Source organism: Coregonus clupeaformis, chromosome 24 (genome assembly GCF_020615455.1).
Source record: "Coregonus clupeaformis isolate EN_2021a chromosome 24, ASM2061545v1, whole genome shotgun sequence".
Lineage (NCBI taxonomy): Eukaryota > Metazoa > Chordata > Actinopteri > Salmoniformes > Salmonidae > Coregonus > Coregonus clupeaformis.
The window spans coordinates 9,851,611-9,865,952 of record NC_059215.1 but is presented as its reverse complement, the minus strand read 5'-3'; the positions used below and the strand labels follow the sequence as shown (position 1 = coordinate 9,865,952).

General features: G+C 43.5%; 1 protein-coding gene across 3 annotated transcripts in view; it reads left to right on the top strand.

The window, feature by feature from the left end:
• LOC121538508 (protein bicaudal D homolog 2) overlaps positions 1-14,342 on the top strand; it is a 36,587-nt gene that overhangs the window by 6,202 nt on the left and 16,043 nt on the right. For all 3 annotated transcript variants that reach the window (XM_041846616.1, XM_041846614.2, XM_041846615.2), the window contains exons 3-5: positions 5,505-5,717; positions 5,997-6,149; positions 12,722-13,198. In XM_041846616.1, coding sequence (XP_041702550.1) covers positions 5,505-5,717; positions 5,997-6,149; positions 12,722-13,198 — 843 coding nt within the window. The remainder of the gene's footprint in view (positions 1-5,504; positions 5,718-5,996; positions 6,150-12,721; positions 13,199-14,342) is intronic.

The following is a 14,342-nucleotide window of genomic DNA, read 5'->3' as shown; positions in this document are numbered from 1 at the left end:
CAGGCCCCAGCGAAACGGATACAGGGGCAGGTAGGCAGACACTTTCATTAGAGGAATCATGAGGATAATGTACTTTACAGCCCAAATCATGATTTTAGCCTCCTAAAAAATAGGAAGTGTTGAGTGAGGTGAATGAATGTGCTGCTCGCACCGATGCGACCAATACATTTTTTTAAACTCGGACAGCCAAGTCAAAGGGTCATAAAATGCCACTAAAAGGCCGCGGTCTGGAGCCCTGCATTGTAGGCTTTTCACTACTCTAACTTTCATTTTACTTCAATGAAAAAGGCCTCCATCTTCACAATCAACAGTAGCCAAGGCTTCTCTCTCTCCTCAGCAGTAGGGCAGCCCCGGACAATTTGGCCGCTTACAATTATATTTATCAGCTTTTCATTAATTTGATCAGCCTAAAGCTAATTACCAGCTAACAGAAACCCTGTAATGGACCTATATATTTTTTTATAATCTTTGTGAACTAACAATCCCCAAAATAAACGCTAGACAGTCAGGGAGAATTAAATTCCAAAAACCATACATTTAGCAGTATTGATTTTATTACGTTTGAGCAAAAGAACACAGCATTAGCCGTGACAAAATGCATAGAATTGCAGGAAATTTGCTTTAAAACTACATTTTTTCTGCTCCGTGGCAAAATGTGTAGAATTGCAGGAAATTTGGGCGATATTACGATAGCGTCATCTATCGACGATGATTGACAGCCATCGTCGATGGTGACGACATCGTGATGTGACAGACAATGGTTTAGCCTATTTGAACTTGACTGGCGCCCCGCAGTAAAGAACGGAGTCTCGCAGCGCACAGCAAGACAGCACAAAAGTAACAATTTGCCTATTCCTATTTGCTATAGCCTATTTCATTAAGTATGTGATACAGAACGCAAGAGAGGAATGTAGGCCAGACAGAGTGGATAATTCCATCAAAGCGGCACAAAATGTCCAGTCAGAAAATATTGTTTCTCTCGCCATCTCTGTCGGATGCATGGGCTTTAAAGGCGCTGCATGGTCAATCCGACGTTGGCATTGGCCGTGTAGCATTTACGGTGATACGGCCTCTGCAGAAGTCAGGGCATTCATACTTCTTGCGTTGAGCAGAGCCTTTGTGGAAGTTGAGCAGAGCCTTTGTGGAAGTTGTCAAGGAAGTGAGTTTGTGTTTTATACAGGACCATTTGAATAGCCTAAAACCGTAAGGTAGCCAGGGGACTAATAATGAGGGAACAAACAATATCAATAGCCTATTGAAAAATCGAATATCAAGTTTAAGCTTTTAAGAAATAAATTATCCATGTGGGCCGGGAAAATCCCTCCAAGCGAGGTTGAAAACCAAATGACCAATAACCCATCCTCATTCCTCTTACTGGCCTATCATAAAAGCTTTAAGAAAAGTTAGTTATGAACAGTAGCTTATTTCCCAAATAGTCTAGCCTACAAAGGTGTTGGCCTAAAGTTGTGGCTTTCAAAAATGACAAGAATGAAAGTCTATACAGCATAGGCTATTCTCAGAGCTTTTCGTATTTATTTAAATTTTTTTAACGTATGGACGATTGACTCTATTTTGTTTTAAAATTTTTTTCTAAATTAGCTTTGTTGCACAATTAAAGGTTAGTACGCTGCATTTCAAACAGTCGGGAATAATCTAATGAATTCAGGGCTTGTAAACTATACCTAGGCTAAATTATACCTAGCCTTCCACAACCACAAGACCCACTAATAATAATAATAATAATAATAATAATAATAATAATATTATTTCATTATTATATCAAAATAGTTTAACATGCTATTTTGCAATAGTCACTGATCTGGCTTTCAAGTCTGTCTATGAAAATGTCGTTTTTGTTTCATATTTAACCAGAACCATGCACAATGCAGTGCACATCAACTAATAATGGGCCATGTTAGATTAGCTAGCCTCGTCGAAAACCAGGCTTCTCTTAAAGGGAACCCGCTGTAAATCATTGACGCCTCGCAACATGTCAAACCAATCAAATGCCTTGCTTCAGCGGAGCTCCAAAGGTGCTTACTACATAGATAAGTGTAGTAGGTGCAAAATTGCATGAGAATGGCCGGGAAATCGCATATTTTAAAACCTCATCAAAATACACTACATAACCAAAAGTATGTGGCCACCTGCTCGTCGAACATCTCATTCCAAAATCATGGGCATTAATATAGAGATGGTCCCCCCTTTGCTGCTATAACAGCCTCCACTCTTCTGGGAAGGCTTTCCACTAGATGTTGGAACATTGCTGCGGGAACTTGCTTCCATTCAGCCACAAGAGCATTAGTGAGGTCGGGCACTGATGTTGGGCAATTAGGCCTGGCTCGTAGTCAGCGTTCCAATTCATCCCAAAGGTGTTCGATGGGGTTGAGGTCAGGGCTCTGTGCAGGCCAGTCAAGTTCTTCCACACCAATCTCGACAAACCATTTCTGTATGGACCTCGCTTTGTGCACGGGGGCGTTGTCATGCTGAAACAGGAAAGGGCCTTCCCCAAACTGTTGCCACGAAGTTGGAAGCACAGAATTGTCTAGAATGTCATTGTATGCTGTAGCGTTAAGATTTCCCTTCACTGGAACTAAGGGGCCTAGCCCAAACCATGAAAAACAGCCCCATACCATTGTTCCTCCTCCACCAAACTTTACAGTTAGCACTATATATTGGGGCAGGTAGTGTTCTCCTGGCATCCGCCAAACCCAGATTTGTCCGTTGGACTGCCAGATAGTGAAGCGTGATTAATCACTCCAGAGAACGCATTTCCACTGCTCCAGAGTCCAATGACGGCGAGCTTTACACCACTCCAGCCGCATGCTGATCTTAGGCTTGTGTGCGGCTGCGCAGCCATGGAAACCCATTTGATGAAGCTCCCGACAAACAGTTATTGTGCTGACGATGCTTCCAGAGGCAGTTTGGAACTCAGTAGTGAGTGTTGCAACTGAGGACAGACAATTTTTACGCGCTTCAGCACTCGGCGGTCCCGTTCTGTGAGCTTGTGTGGCCTACCACTTCGCGGCTGAGCCGTTGTTGCTCCTAGACGTTTCCACTTCACAATAACAGCACTTACAGTTGACCAGGGCAGCTCTAGTAGGGCATAAATTTAATAAACAGACTTGTTGGAAAGGTAGCATCCTATGACGGTGCCGCGTTGATAGTTACTGAGCTCTTCAGTAAGGACATTGTACTGCCAATGTTTATCAATGGAGATTGCATGGCGGTGTGCTCGATTTTATATACCTGTCAGCAACCGGTGTGGCTGAAATAGCCTAATCCACTCATTTTAAGGGGTGTCCACATACTTTTGTATATATAGTGTGTGTCGGATGTATGCCGATTTTGTGTATAGAGCACAATTCTGGCAAAACACAATTCAGTTTTTCTTCAATTTTCTGCAAACTAGCATACGGAACAACTGTCTGCAAAATGTGTCCTACCCGGTCTGAAAACAGTGATGAACATAACACGTAGCACCAACGGGCATGTCGGGGAGGGTTCTTGAAATGTAACATCCAATAAAAATCTTGCCGCTGGCCAGCGGTCCATTCAAACCGTTTTGGTAATATAAAATTCTCCAGACCTCCAAGGTAGGCATGACAATGACGTGATTTTGGAGGTATGGCCATGCAAGACTAAAATCTAGCCAACTTCGATCTATTTGCTTGCTAACAAGGTAGAACAGTTTAACCAAAGATTTCTATAACTAAACCAAGATCGACCACAGCCTGTAGTTTCCAATGGGGACAAATGAGTCATAGTGGGCAGAACAAGCAAGGAGGTGGGCAGAGCCAAGCACACGCTAGCGAGATCCTATTAGCCCGTTCTAGCATACATGTGCATATTTCTGGTTGGGAACGCCCACTCTGTGAAGTGCGCGTGTGCGATTACTCAATTCGCCTTTGCACTCCTTCTAAACAATGCGTTTTTTTACTACTTTGGCAAAGGTTAAAGTCTACAAAACGTAGTCCACTCTGTTCATAACATATTCTATTTTTGGGAACAGAAAACTGTATTGAGATCAAATGTTTAATCACTGAGAAAATTTGCAGAATGTTGGCCAAAATCCATCTCCTTCCATCTTCTCCCACTGCCGGCCACTGGGCTTCCTCTCACTACCATATTTGGTAGTGAGTGGAAACGCCAAGCGGATGCTTCACATTTATTCATCCGGTGAAATATCTGTCTCATTGTTCTATCTGTGGTTGAACTGTTATGAATACACCCTCCAGTCCGTTTCCAACCTGTTTGAACAACAGCCTGTTCACTTTGTTTCGATTTTGAAATCAAGTGGCCTACCTGGATAAGAAGATTAGCATTTCTCAGAATGAGAACGAGTTGTCAAGCCAATTCCTTATATAAATGCGTGTTATGCTCATTGCACATTTCTAAAACACGCACTAGACTGCTAGCACCCAACAGTATGTGGCAAAAATTCTGCTAGCGCGTGACGGAAACTGAAAATAGATTTTCCACAATCATGTTCTTTGATACTCTCAATTTAGTAGGGTCTGCTCTGTTCAACATTTTGGAAATTGAGACATAAGTGTATCGTTAGAAGGGAAACCGACCGATTCTGTTATACCAAAACTCCAATGCAAATAGCGAGTTGAAACCGCTTGTCACAGAGGAAGAAGTTATCTTTTGTCTTTATTGTTGAGTGGCAGTGGGAGGGGCTTGGTGTCTGTGTGCGAGTGGGAAGGTGCACAGTGCACACAGCACAGAAGGAGCCAAGGAAAATAGACTAAAAAGACAAACGCTCATAAAAGCGTCAAAATATAAAAACCAGGCATTTGGAACATTGCGCTAAAACATCAATTTGAATTCATTCGATATATCGCCCAGCCCTAGCTCATACCAGACTGGTTTGAGCTAGGGCAGTAGCAGTAATCCTTCCTGGCTAGTAACAGTGGCATGGGGCGTTGTCCTTGTGCATGGCTGCTCAACAGACATGATTAGAGATAGCTTCTCATGGGATTCTACAATCTTTTTCCTACCATGTCCAATCCATCTAACCCTCACACATAGTCATGCCCAGTGGATCTGTGTGTGGACCATATCCATTAGTGACAGTTTATTTAATTGACTGACTTTCTAGACAGACTGGTGATGTCAGCTGTCATTTTAAAAGAATATATTCCTTTTTGGCTTGTCCCATAGATGAAACTGGTTTGGTAGTACCACATTCTCAATTGAGGAAATGTAGGCTTAAGTTATGCATGGGATGTACTCAAGACTGCTCAGATTTCGACAGCTGGTCTGTGGAGTCCTATTTTCACTGGCACAGATATACATCTTTGTTGTTTTGGGTCTAAGGAAAAAGTGCTGCGTCTTTAGTAGATGCGGCACTTGGCACTGTTTTAGTTTCCATCTTGCATTTCACAATGCACCCTACTGATAGACCATGTGCCATACAGACCACCATATTGTGGTCACCCAACCAAAACTCGATACAAATAAATGCCTCTTTTTGCTTTGTATCTGTCTGTGTGTACTAGGCTCTGTCAGACTCTGTGACCCACCACAAGCGAGCAGCAGCAGATGGGGAAACCCGGGAGGAGTGCCTGCTGCAGGAGACTGCCAGCAAGGAGGCTGCCATGGCAACCAGCATGGCTGAGCTGCAGGCTGAATTACGGCAGGTGCGCATCACTCTGGGCAATGCTCACGCAGAGATCGACCGACTGGCTGGCCTCTCCTCCCAGCTAAAGAAGGTATACATTTACGGCCTATCCATTCACTGAGATGCTGAATGCTTTACACACCAATATTTTATTGTATATGGAAGGATAAAACTCTAATGGTATTTGTTAATCTCTCCATTCAACTCAAATGTAGGTCTACCTAGTAAAAGTCAAATAAGGAAATATTTTACACTCTTAATTCCTGCTAGTTTCTTGTGTGTGTTAAAATGTCTAGTAAAGAGCAGTGTGCAGTGCTTCCATAACGTTAATGTGTAATTAGTTCCACTGAGAGCGTGTGTGTGTTCCCAGGAGTGTGAGTGTTGGGAGGCGGAGAAGGGCCACATGAGGAATGAGATGAAGGAGTATAAGGTGCGGGAGCTCCGGCAGCTCCAGGACAACAGTGAGCTGGAGGAGGAGAACACCTGTTTGCAGAAACAGGTGTCTGTACTCAAGGAGAACCAGGTCAGTCTCTCACTGCTCACCACTCACATCACTGATAATCAACCATAGAAATAGAATGAATAGAAAGGGCGTCTCCATTCAAGTCAATTTTTATTTCATTTAACCTTTATTTTATCAGGGAGTCACACTGAGACCAAAGTCTCTTTTACAGATGAGCCCTGAATTACAGAAAATACAGCCATCAAAATATAAATACAGAATGCAAGCAGAAAGATGGCATAATGGGTAATGATAGACACTAAGTGTACAAAACATTAGGAACATCTTCCTAATATTTTGCCCTCAGAACAGCCTCAATTCGTTGGGGCATGGACTACAAGGTGTCGAAAGCGTTCCACAGGGATGCTGGCCCAGGTTGACTCCAATGCTTCCCACAGTTGTGTCAAGTTGGCTAGATGTCCTTTGGGTGGTGGAACATTCTTGATTCACGGGAAACTGTTTAGCGTGAAAAACCCAATAGCGTTGCAGTTCTTGACACAAACCGGTGTGCCTGGCACCTACTACCATACCCCGTTTTAAAGGCACTTAAATATTTTGTCTTGCCCATTCACCCTCTGAATGGCACACATACAAAATCCATGTCTCAATTGTATCGAGGCTTAAAAATCCTTGTTTAACCGGTCTCCTCCCCTTCATCTACACTTTTTTGAAGTGGATTTGACAGGTGATATCAATGAGGGATCATAGCTTTCCCCTGGATTCACCTGGTCAGTCTGTCATGGAAAGAGCAGGTGTTCCTAATGTTTTGTGCACTCGGTGTATCCACCAAATGTTTTAAACGCTTTTAAAACACTGAAGCCAAACGTGGAAACTATGGATATAACTTCCTCCGCGCTCGCGCGTTATCATATATCAAATGCGCGGCACTAGAAATCCCTGATACGTCTTGACAAAAAACACCATATTACTGTCCTGTAAATTTGCCTGGACCTTGCAAGCTAAACTGCCGAGAAAAAACCCATAACTGATCCGAATGGTTGCCCAATCGCAGGCAGGCAAGATGCAGTTATTTCGAAATGAATATACATTCAAAACGCCAGGCTTTTGAGAGGTTATTCAAATGACAGGCTATTCACTGCAGTTTACAGCCTAGACTAGCGTTTTGTACTCACTTGAAAACAATAATAACATTCTTCATTACAATGTGTTGTAGCCTAGGTAGGATATATTTATTTTCCCTAAAAAACTGAAACAATAGGGTAGCTTTTCGAGCTGCGTACCCGGGGACTGTGAGGTAGTGCACTCAACGCAGCCTCAGGAGCGCACAGTGTAGGCTACCTATGATTTTGTTATCTGATCAACTTCTTTGATCTTCGCTGTGTAAATTGACTGGATATATTAATTGCGGTATTAAGCCTAACATTTAGCTTATGAATTATGGTCTAATATGCTTCTACTTAGGCTATAGGCTACATCTCAAGCCTGTCTGTCTTTGTTCTGTTGCGCAATTACGCACCTGGCTTCTCCGCTACCACAACTATACCTTTTTAATCTTGTGGCGTCCCAGGAAAAGCCAGATTACAAAAGCTTGTTGGACACTTATTTCGACTTATTTTCTTTAGCCTACTAATAGCCTATTGGAGGAGAGATGCACACTTGCTCTTGCTTGCTGAATGTAAAATAGGCTACAGCATTAAAGGAGAAGCCCATATTTTCCTATAGTAGGCCTATCTTAACACCGGGTTACATCCTGACAAAATAGGCCTACACCATATGAGTGGCCTGCTAATGTACATTTCTGGATCTTCTAAACTGTCGAGAATAGACCCAAATGGTTGCATAATCAGGCCTAGGCTGTTGACCTATGCAGTTATTTCGGTGGTTATTCAAATTAGCCTAAATCACTAAAGTTTACAATAATTGTGTTATTCACTACATACCAATAATACATTCCTCATTGCACTGTGTTGTAGGCCAGGTAGTTATTTTCTTGTCTAAAAACGTAGGCCTAGGCCTAATCAATAGTGGAGCTTTGCGTGCCCCGGGACCACAGAGTGCAGCCTGGCGGAACGCACTACAGATCTGCCATTTCATAATCTGTTAACTTATTTTTCTTACACTTTGATATGGAAATAGTTAGCTATAGCCCTAATATTTAGCTAATGAATGGCCTAATATCTAGCTAATAATGACTTACTTTGGCTACACATCAGTAGCCTCTCTCTTCCAGCTGTTCCCATGCACAACATGCTATAGGCTACACAAGTCTCTCCACAATAGGCCATTCCTCTTCTCGTGAAATCCCAGGAAAGCTATAGGCTACAAAAGCTATAGGATATTTATTTTGATACTTTTTTTTATTCTAGGCCTAATAGCCTATTCGGGGAAAGAAGCAGGCTTGCTCTTGCTAATTGCTGAATGTAAAACAGGCCTACAGCACAGAAAATACAGAGATGAGCACAGTGAAAAAGAAGACCTAAAGGAATTGACAACCATTGGAAAAATGGAAATCACTTGCAAACCAATTGCGCAACGAGGCAATGACATACTGTAAAAGATGTGCAGGCTAAACAGCGTTTGTTGTTGAATTGCTACATTTAAATACGAGTTACTATATTATTTTTAATTAGGCCTATATGTACAGTGCATTCGGAAAGTATTCACATGCCTTGACTTTTTCCAAATGTTTTGTTACGTTACAGCCTTAATCTAAAATTGATTAAATTGTTTTTTTCTCATCAATCTACACACAATACCCCATAATGACAAAGCAAAAACAGCTTTGTAGAAATGTTTGCAAATGTATAAAAAAATATAAAACTGATATGACATTTACATAAGTATTCAGACCCTTCACTCAGTACTTTGTTGAAGCACCTTTGGCAGCGATTACAGCCTTGAGTCTTCTTGGGTATGACGCTACAAGCTTGGCACACCTGTATTTATGAAAGAAAAAAAAGGAGAAAGAAAATGTATGCAATCACTAACTGTAAGTCGCTCTGGATAAGAGCGTCTGCTAAATTACTAAAATGTAAATGTATTTGGGAAGTTTCTCCCATTCTTCTCTGCAGATCCTCTCAAGCTCTGTCAAGTTGGATGGGGAGCGTCGCTGCACCGCTATTTTCAGGTCTCTCCAGAGATGTTTGATTGGGTTCAAGTCCGGGCTCTGGCTGGGCCACTCAAGGACATTCAGAGTCTTGTCCCGAAGCCACTCGTGCATTGTCTTGGCTGTGTGCTTAGGGTCGTTGTCCTGTTGGAAGGTGAACCTTCGCCCCAGTCTGAGGTCCTGAGCGCTCTGGAGCAGGTTTTCATCAAGGATCTCTCTGTACTTTGCTCCGTTCATCTTTCCCTCTATCCTGACTAGTCTCCCAGTCTCTGCCGCTTGAAAAACATCCCCACAGCATGATGCTGCCACCATCTTCTTCACTGTAGGGATGGTGCCAGGTTTCCTCCAGACGTGACGCTCTGCATTCAGGCCAAAGAGTTCAATCTGGGTTTCATCAGACCAGAGAATCTTGTTTCTCATGGTCTGACAGACTTTAGGTGCCTTTTGGAAAACTCCAAGCGGGCTGTCGTGCCTTTTACTGAGGAGTGGCTTCTGTCTGGCCACTCTACCATATAGGCCTGCTTGGTGGAGTGCTGCAGAGATGGTTGTCCTTCTGGAAGGTTCTCCCATCTCCACAGAGGAACTTTAGAGCTCTGTCAGAGTGACCATCGGGTTCTTGGTCACCGCCCTGACCAAGACCCTTCACCCCCATTGCTCAGTTTGGCAGGGCAGCCAGCTCTAGGAAGAGTCTTGGTGGTTCCAAACTTCTTCCATTTAAGAATGATAGAGGCCACTGTGTTCTTAGGGACCTTCAATGCTGCAGAACATTTCTGGTACCCTTCCCCAGATCTGTGCCTCAACACAATCCTGTCTCGGTGCTCTACGGACAAAACCTTTGACCTCATAACTTGGTTTTTGCTCTGACATGCATTGTCAACTGTGGGACCTTATATAGACAGGTGTTTGCCTTTCCAAAGAATGTCCAATCAATTGAATTGACCACAGGTGGACTCCAATCAAGTTGTAGAAACATCTCTAGAAGGATCAATGGAAACAGGATGCACCTGAGCTCAATTTCGACTCTCATAGCAACACATAGAACACTTATGCAAATAAGGTATTTTGTGTGTTCTAAAAACCTGTTTTCGCTTTGTCATTATGGGGTATTGTGTATTGATGATGGGAAAAAATGTATTTAATCCATTTTAGAATAAGGCTGTAATGTAACAAAATGTGGAGAAGGGGTCTGAGTACTTTCCGAATGCACTGAAGTATTATTTGCAGTTTTCCCTATGGCAATGAAAACACCCTGAAAGCACTGTATGGTCTGAACCAGTTTCTGTGCGTTAGAGACCTCATGAATGGTCTTGTTACCACAATAGGCAGATTGCAGTAGGATACGTTGAGTAAAGCGAAAGTCGAATCCCTCACTTACGTTGTTTGGTTGTGCCCATAGCAACATCATTTTTTTTTTTGGTGGATATGGGATAATGATGACATAATGGGTGGACTGGCAGCTATTTTGAGTGTACCCATGCCAGGAAGTAAAAGCAGGAAGTGTACCCTTCAATCTGTGCTGTAATTTGTTGAGTCAACTCAACTGACATTACAAAAAATACATTCCATTGCATGAGCCACATCAGTTAGCATCATTTGAATGAACATTCTACATTATTAACATGGCAATCCAGCATCAGTTGATGGGACATTCCAAAATACCCTGGAAATTATTGCATCACAATACCTGGCAGCCATAATCCCAGTCGTTATTAGATAGAACATTGCGGCCCTGCCCGCCTGTGGGGAAAACAGCATGTGGTTACCTAGGTTACCCCATTGGTTCACAGCAAAAACGTACCATTTTTCAAACGCTATTTTCTGGTCTTTGTTTTAGTCAATTACAAAATGACATTTAAGAAAAGTATGTCTAAAGATAACTTTTCAACATTGCTTGCTCCTGGGCATTCTCAAACAACATAATATTGTAGGGCTTCCCTCATGCCCCTTTTCATGATAGTGCTAGCAGCTACGTGAGTGAGTGCTAGCTAGCTGCTGACCGGAACATTGTTTGTGAAGACCAACAACACAAACAAACAGACTATACAGCTACAAGTAGTTAGTGGAGTTACAAACAAACTATACTAAACAAGTTAAATGTCTTACCTGTGATATAAATATTTTCCACACACATACGGTAGCTACGTGTAGCCTACTTGGACACTGGGTCCCCACATTTCCCACTCTCCCATGCCAAATTGCCTGAAGCCACAGGGCTCTTCTCGCAGGCTCCATTTCCCTACGTGGGATTTTTGACCTGGTTACATGTACATGGAACAACACAGCAGCTTTTTGGCATGTTTTGTTATTTCTGTATAACCAAAAATCTATGACGAAGTTGGCTCTTTTACACTGGCGGTCAATGGGAAAGAATGTTTGTTTTCCCCAATTTGTGGGCGTGGTCGAGGGGAATTCCTTATTATTACGTGAATATCGACTCAGACTATTGCGAGTGTACCCATGAGTTTACCAGTCAAATTGACTGTGTTAGAGCTTCCAAGCCCGTTCTATTCATTCTATTTTTATGTAATCAACTCTCGGGTACCACAACAGGGCCGTGTTCAGTAGCGAGAAACATTTTTGAAACAGGGAGGAACTTATCCAATATGATTTTAGTGTTCTATTGCATGAAGATTCACCACAGTGTGCCCTACTGAACACAACCCTGGTCTCCCATCAACAGCCAGTTTGGGACTTGGGCCAGAATACTCCTACTCTTCCCAAAAGGGTCATGGAATGCATACCCAGAGTTACTCAGAACCTTGTGTAACTGCTGAAAAATGTGCAATGTCATACCAAACAGTAGGAATGTGTTTATTTCTTAATGGACAATAGGGGGTTCCAGATCATTCTGTGGTTGGTTGGTTTCTATTCTTCCTATCCACTCGAGTCTCCAACTCCTACTGGGTTTAGTATCTGAGGGTGTCTGAGGATTCTTTCCCAGTGGTTCATGAATAAGGGCTAGCCTTGTCTGGTGTATGTTCTGGGTTTGGCTGACAGTGCCTTGTGACTGTGTTTTCCCCTGTCAATCTGTCTGACACATACTCATTGTTGGGGAGTCATCTCAGTTGATGGGAGACAATGGCATCGCTCCAGTGGGACGTCTCAATGAACAATCAGGACAGATATGATTCTCATCCTGGTCACCCATAGGCCTGCTGTAAATGTGACGTAAACTCTGCTAACTGGTTTGTCAGTTTACTCATCAGTTGGCCAAGTAGTGCAGATCAATTATTGAAAAGGTTTCAAAAATATTTTACCAACTGCCAGCCAAAAGTAACCGATATGGAACGTTCCTGTCGGTGATCTATGTTCTAAGGTCAGAGTAATGATCATCTATGTATTTTACAGTTACACATTCCTAGTCCAGTACCACCCAACATACATGACAAAATAAGATTAACTTTTATTGTCCCTGAAGGAAAAATTGTCTGGGACATTCAACACACTACTCCCAAAGTGTTAACATACTCAGGCCTAATCTCTCTGAGTCTCTGTCCTCACATGCCCTCTCTTTTGTCATCTGCAGGTGGAGTTTGAGGCGGTGAAGCTGGAGCTCACCCACAAGGAGGAGCAGGACGAGGTTCTCCGGGCCCAGCTGGAGGAGGCGGCGCGGCTGAGGGAGATCGCCGAGCGTCAGCTGGACGAGGCCCTGGAGGCTCTGAAGGAGGAGAGGGAGCAGAAGAACAGCCTGAGGAGGGAGCTCTCGGCCCTGGCCCTCAACCCCTTCGACTCTGTGGGCCACCTGGAGCTGCAGCTGGATGACAGTGGGGATAGCGGAGGGGGCCAAAGGAGCTCTGAGGACCAGGACAGCGGTTACAACAATGGTCCAGGGTCTGGTTGCGCTCCTACTAACCCTAACCCCAAGGCCAACGGGCACATCCAGCGCTTCTCCACCCCCAGGAACAGTGATGTGTTCCTGAGGCCTGCCCCTGGCCTGGTGTCTGACCTTCTCAGTGAGCTGCACCTCTCAGACAGCCAGAAGCTCAAACAGCAGCTCATGCAGGTACACAACCGGGTCCTATCCACAGAGATTCTATTAAATAACTATATGCAGGCCTGGAATTTTGTGATTTTAGGGGTAAGGCCATTGGCCTTCAAGAGGTGCCCAATCTTTCGGGTGGGACGTTAAACGGGTGTTCTGACTCTTTGTGGTCACTAAAGATCCCATGGCACTTATTGTAAGAGTAGGGGTGTTAACCCTGGTCTCCTGGCTAAATTTCCAATCTGGCCCTCATACCATCATGGCCACCTAATCATCCCCAGCTTCCAATTGGCTCATTCATCCCCCCCCTCCTCTCCCCTATAACTATCCCCCAGGTTGTTGCTGTAAATACGAACGTGTTCTCAGTCAATTTACCTGGTAAAAAAATTATTCCAGGGCGCCAAGGCCATTAACCAAAATAGCCTAATACATTTATTTGAAAACTGAAAAACGCTAGCTACTGTAAGTGTATGTTAATGTACCTAAGTAATTAGCCTACATGTCGACATGTAGGTGATAGCCAATGCGTATTGGCTGCAGCCTGTCATGTCCAGAGCGACGTTGACATGGAGGCGCCTGTAAATGTAGCCAAACTTTTTAATGAGACTTTTAATTACATATATACACTGCTCAAAAAAATAAAGGGAACACTTAAACAACACAATGTAACTCCAAGTCAATCACACTTCTGTGAAATCAAACTGTCCACTTAGGAAGCAACACTGATTGAAAATAAATGTCACATGCTGTTGTGCAAATGGAATAGACAACAGGTGGAAATTATAGGCAATTAGAAAGACACCCCCAATAAAGGACTGGTTTTGCAGGTGGTGACCACAGACCACTTCTCAGTTCCTATGCTTCCTGGCTGATGTTTTGGTCACTTTTGAATGCTGGCGGTGCTTTCACTCTAGTAGTAGCATGAGACGGAGTCTACAACCCACACAAGTGGCTCAGGTAGTGCAGCTCATCCAGGATGGCACATCAATGCGAGCTGTGGCAAGAAGGTTTGCTGTGTCTGTCAGTGTAGTGTCCAGAGCATGGAGGTGCTACCAGGAGACAGGCCAGTACATCAGGAGACATGGAGGCCGTAGGAGGGCAACAACCCAGCAGCAGGACTGCTACCTCCGCCTTTGCGCAAGGAGGAGCAGGAGGAGCACTGCCA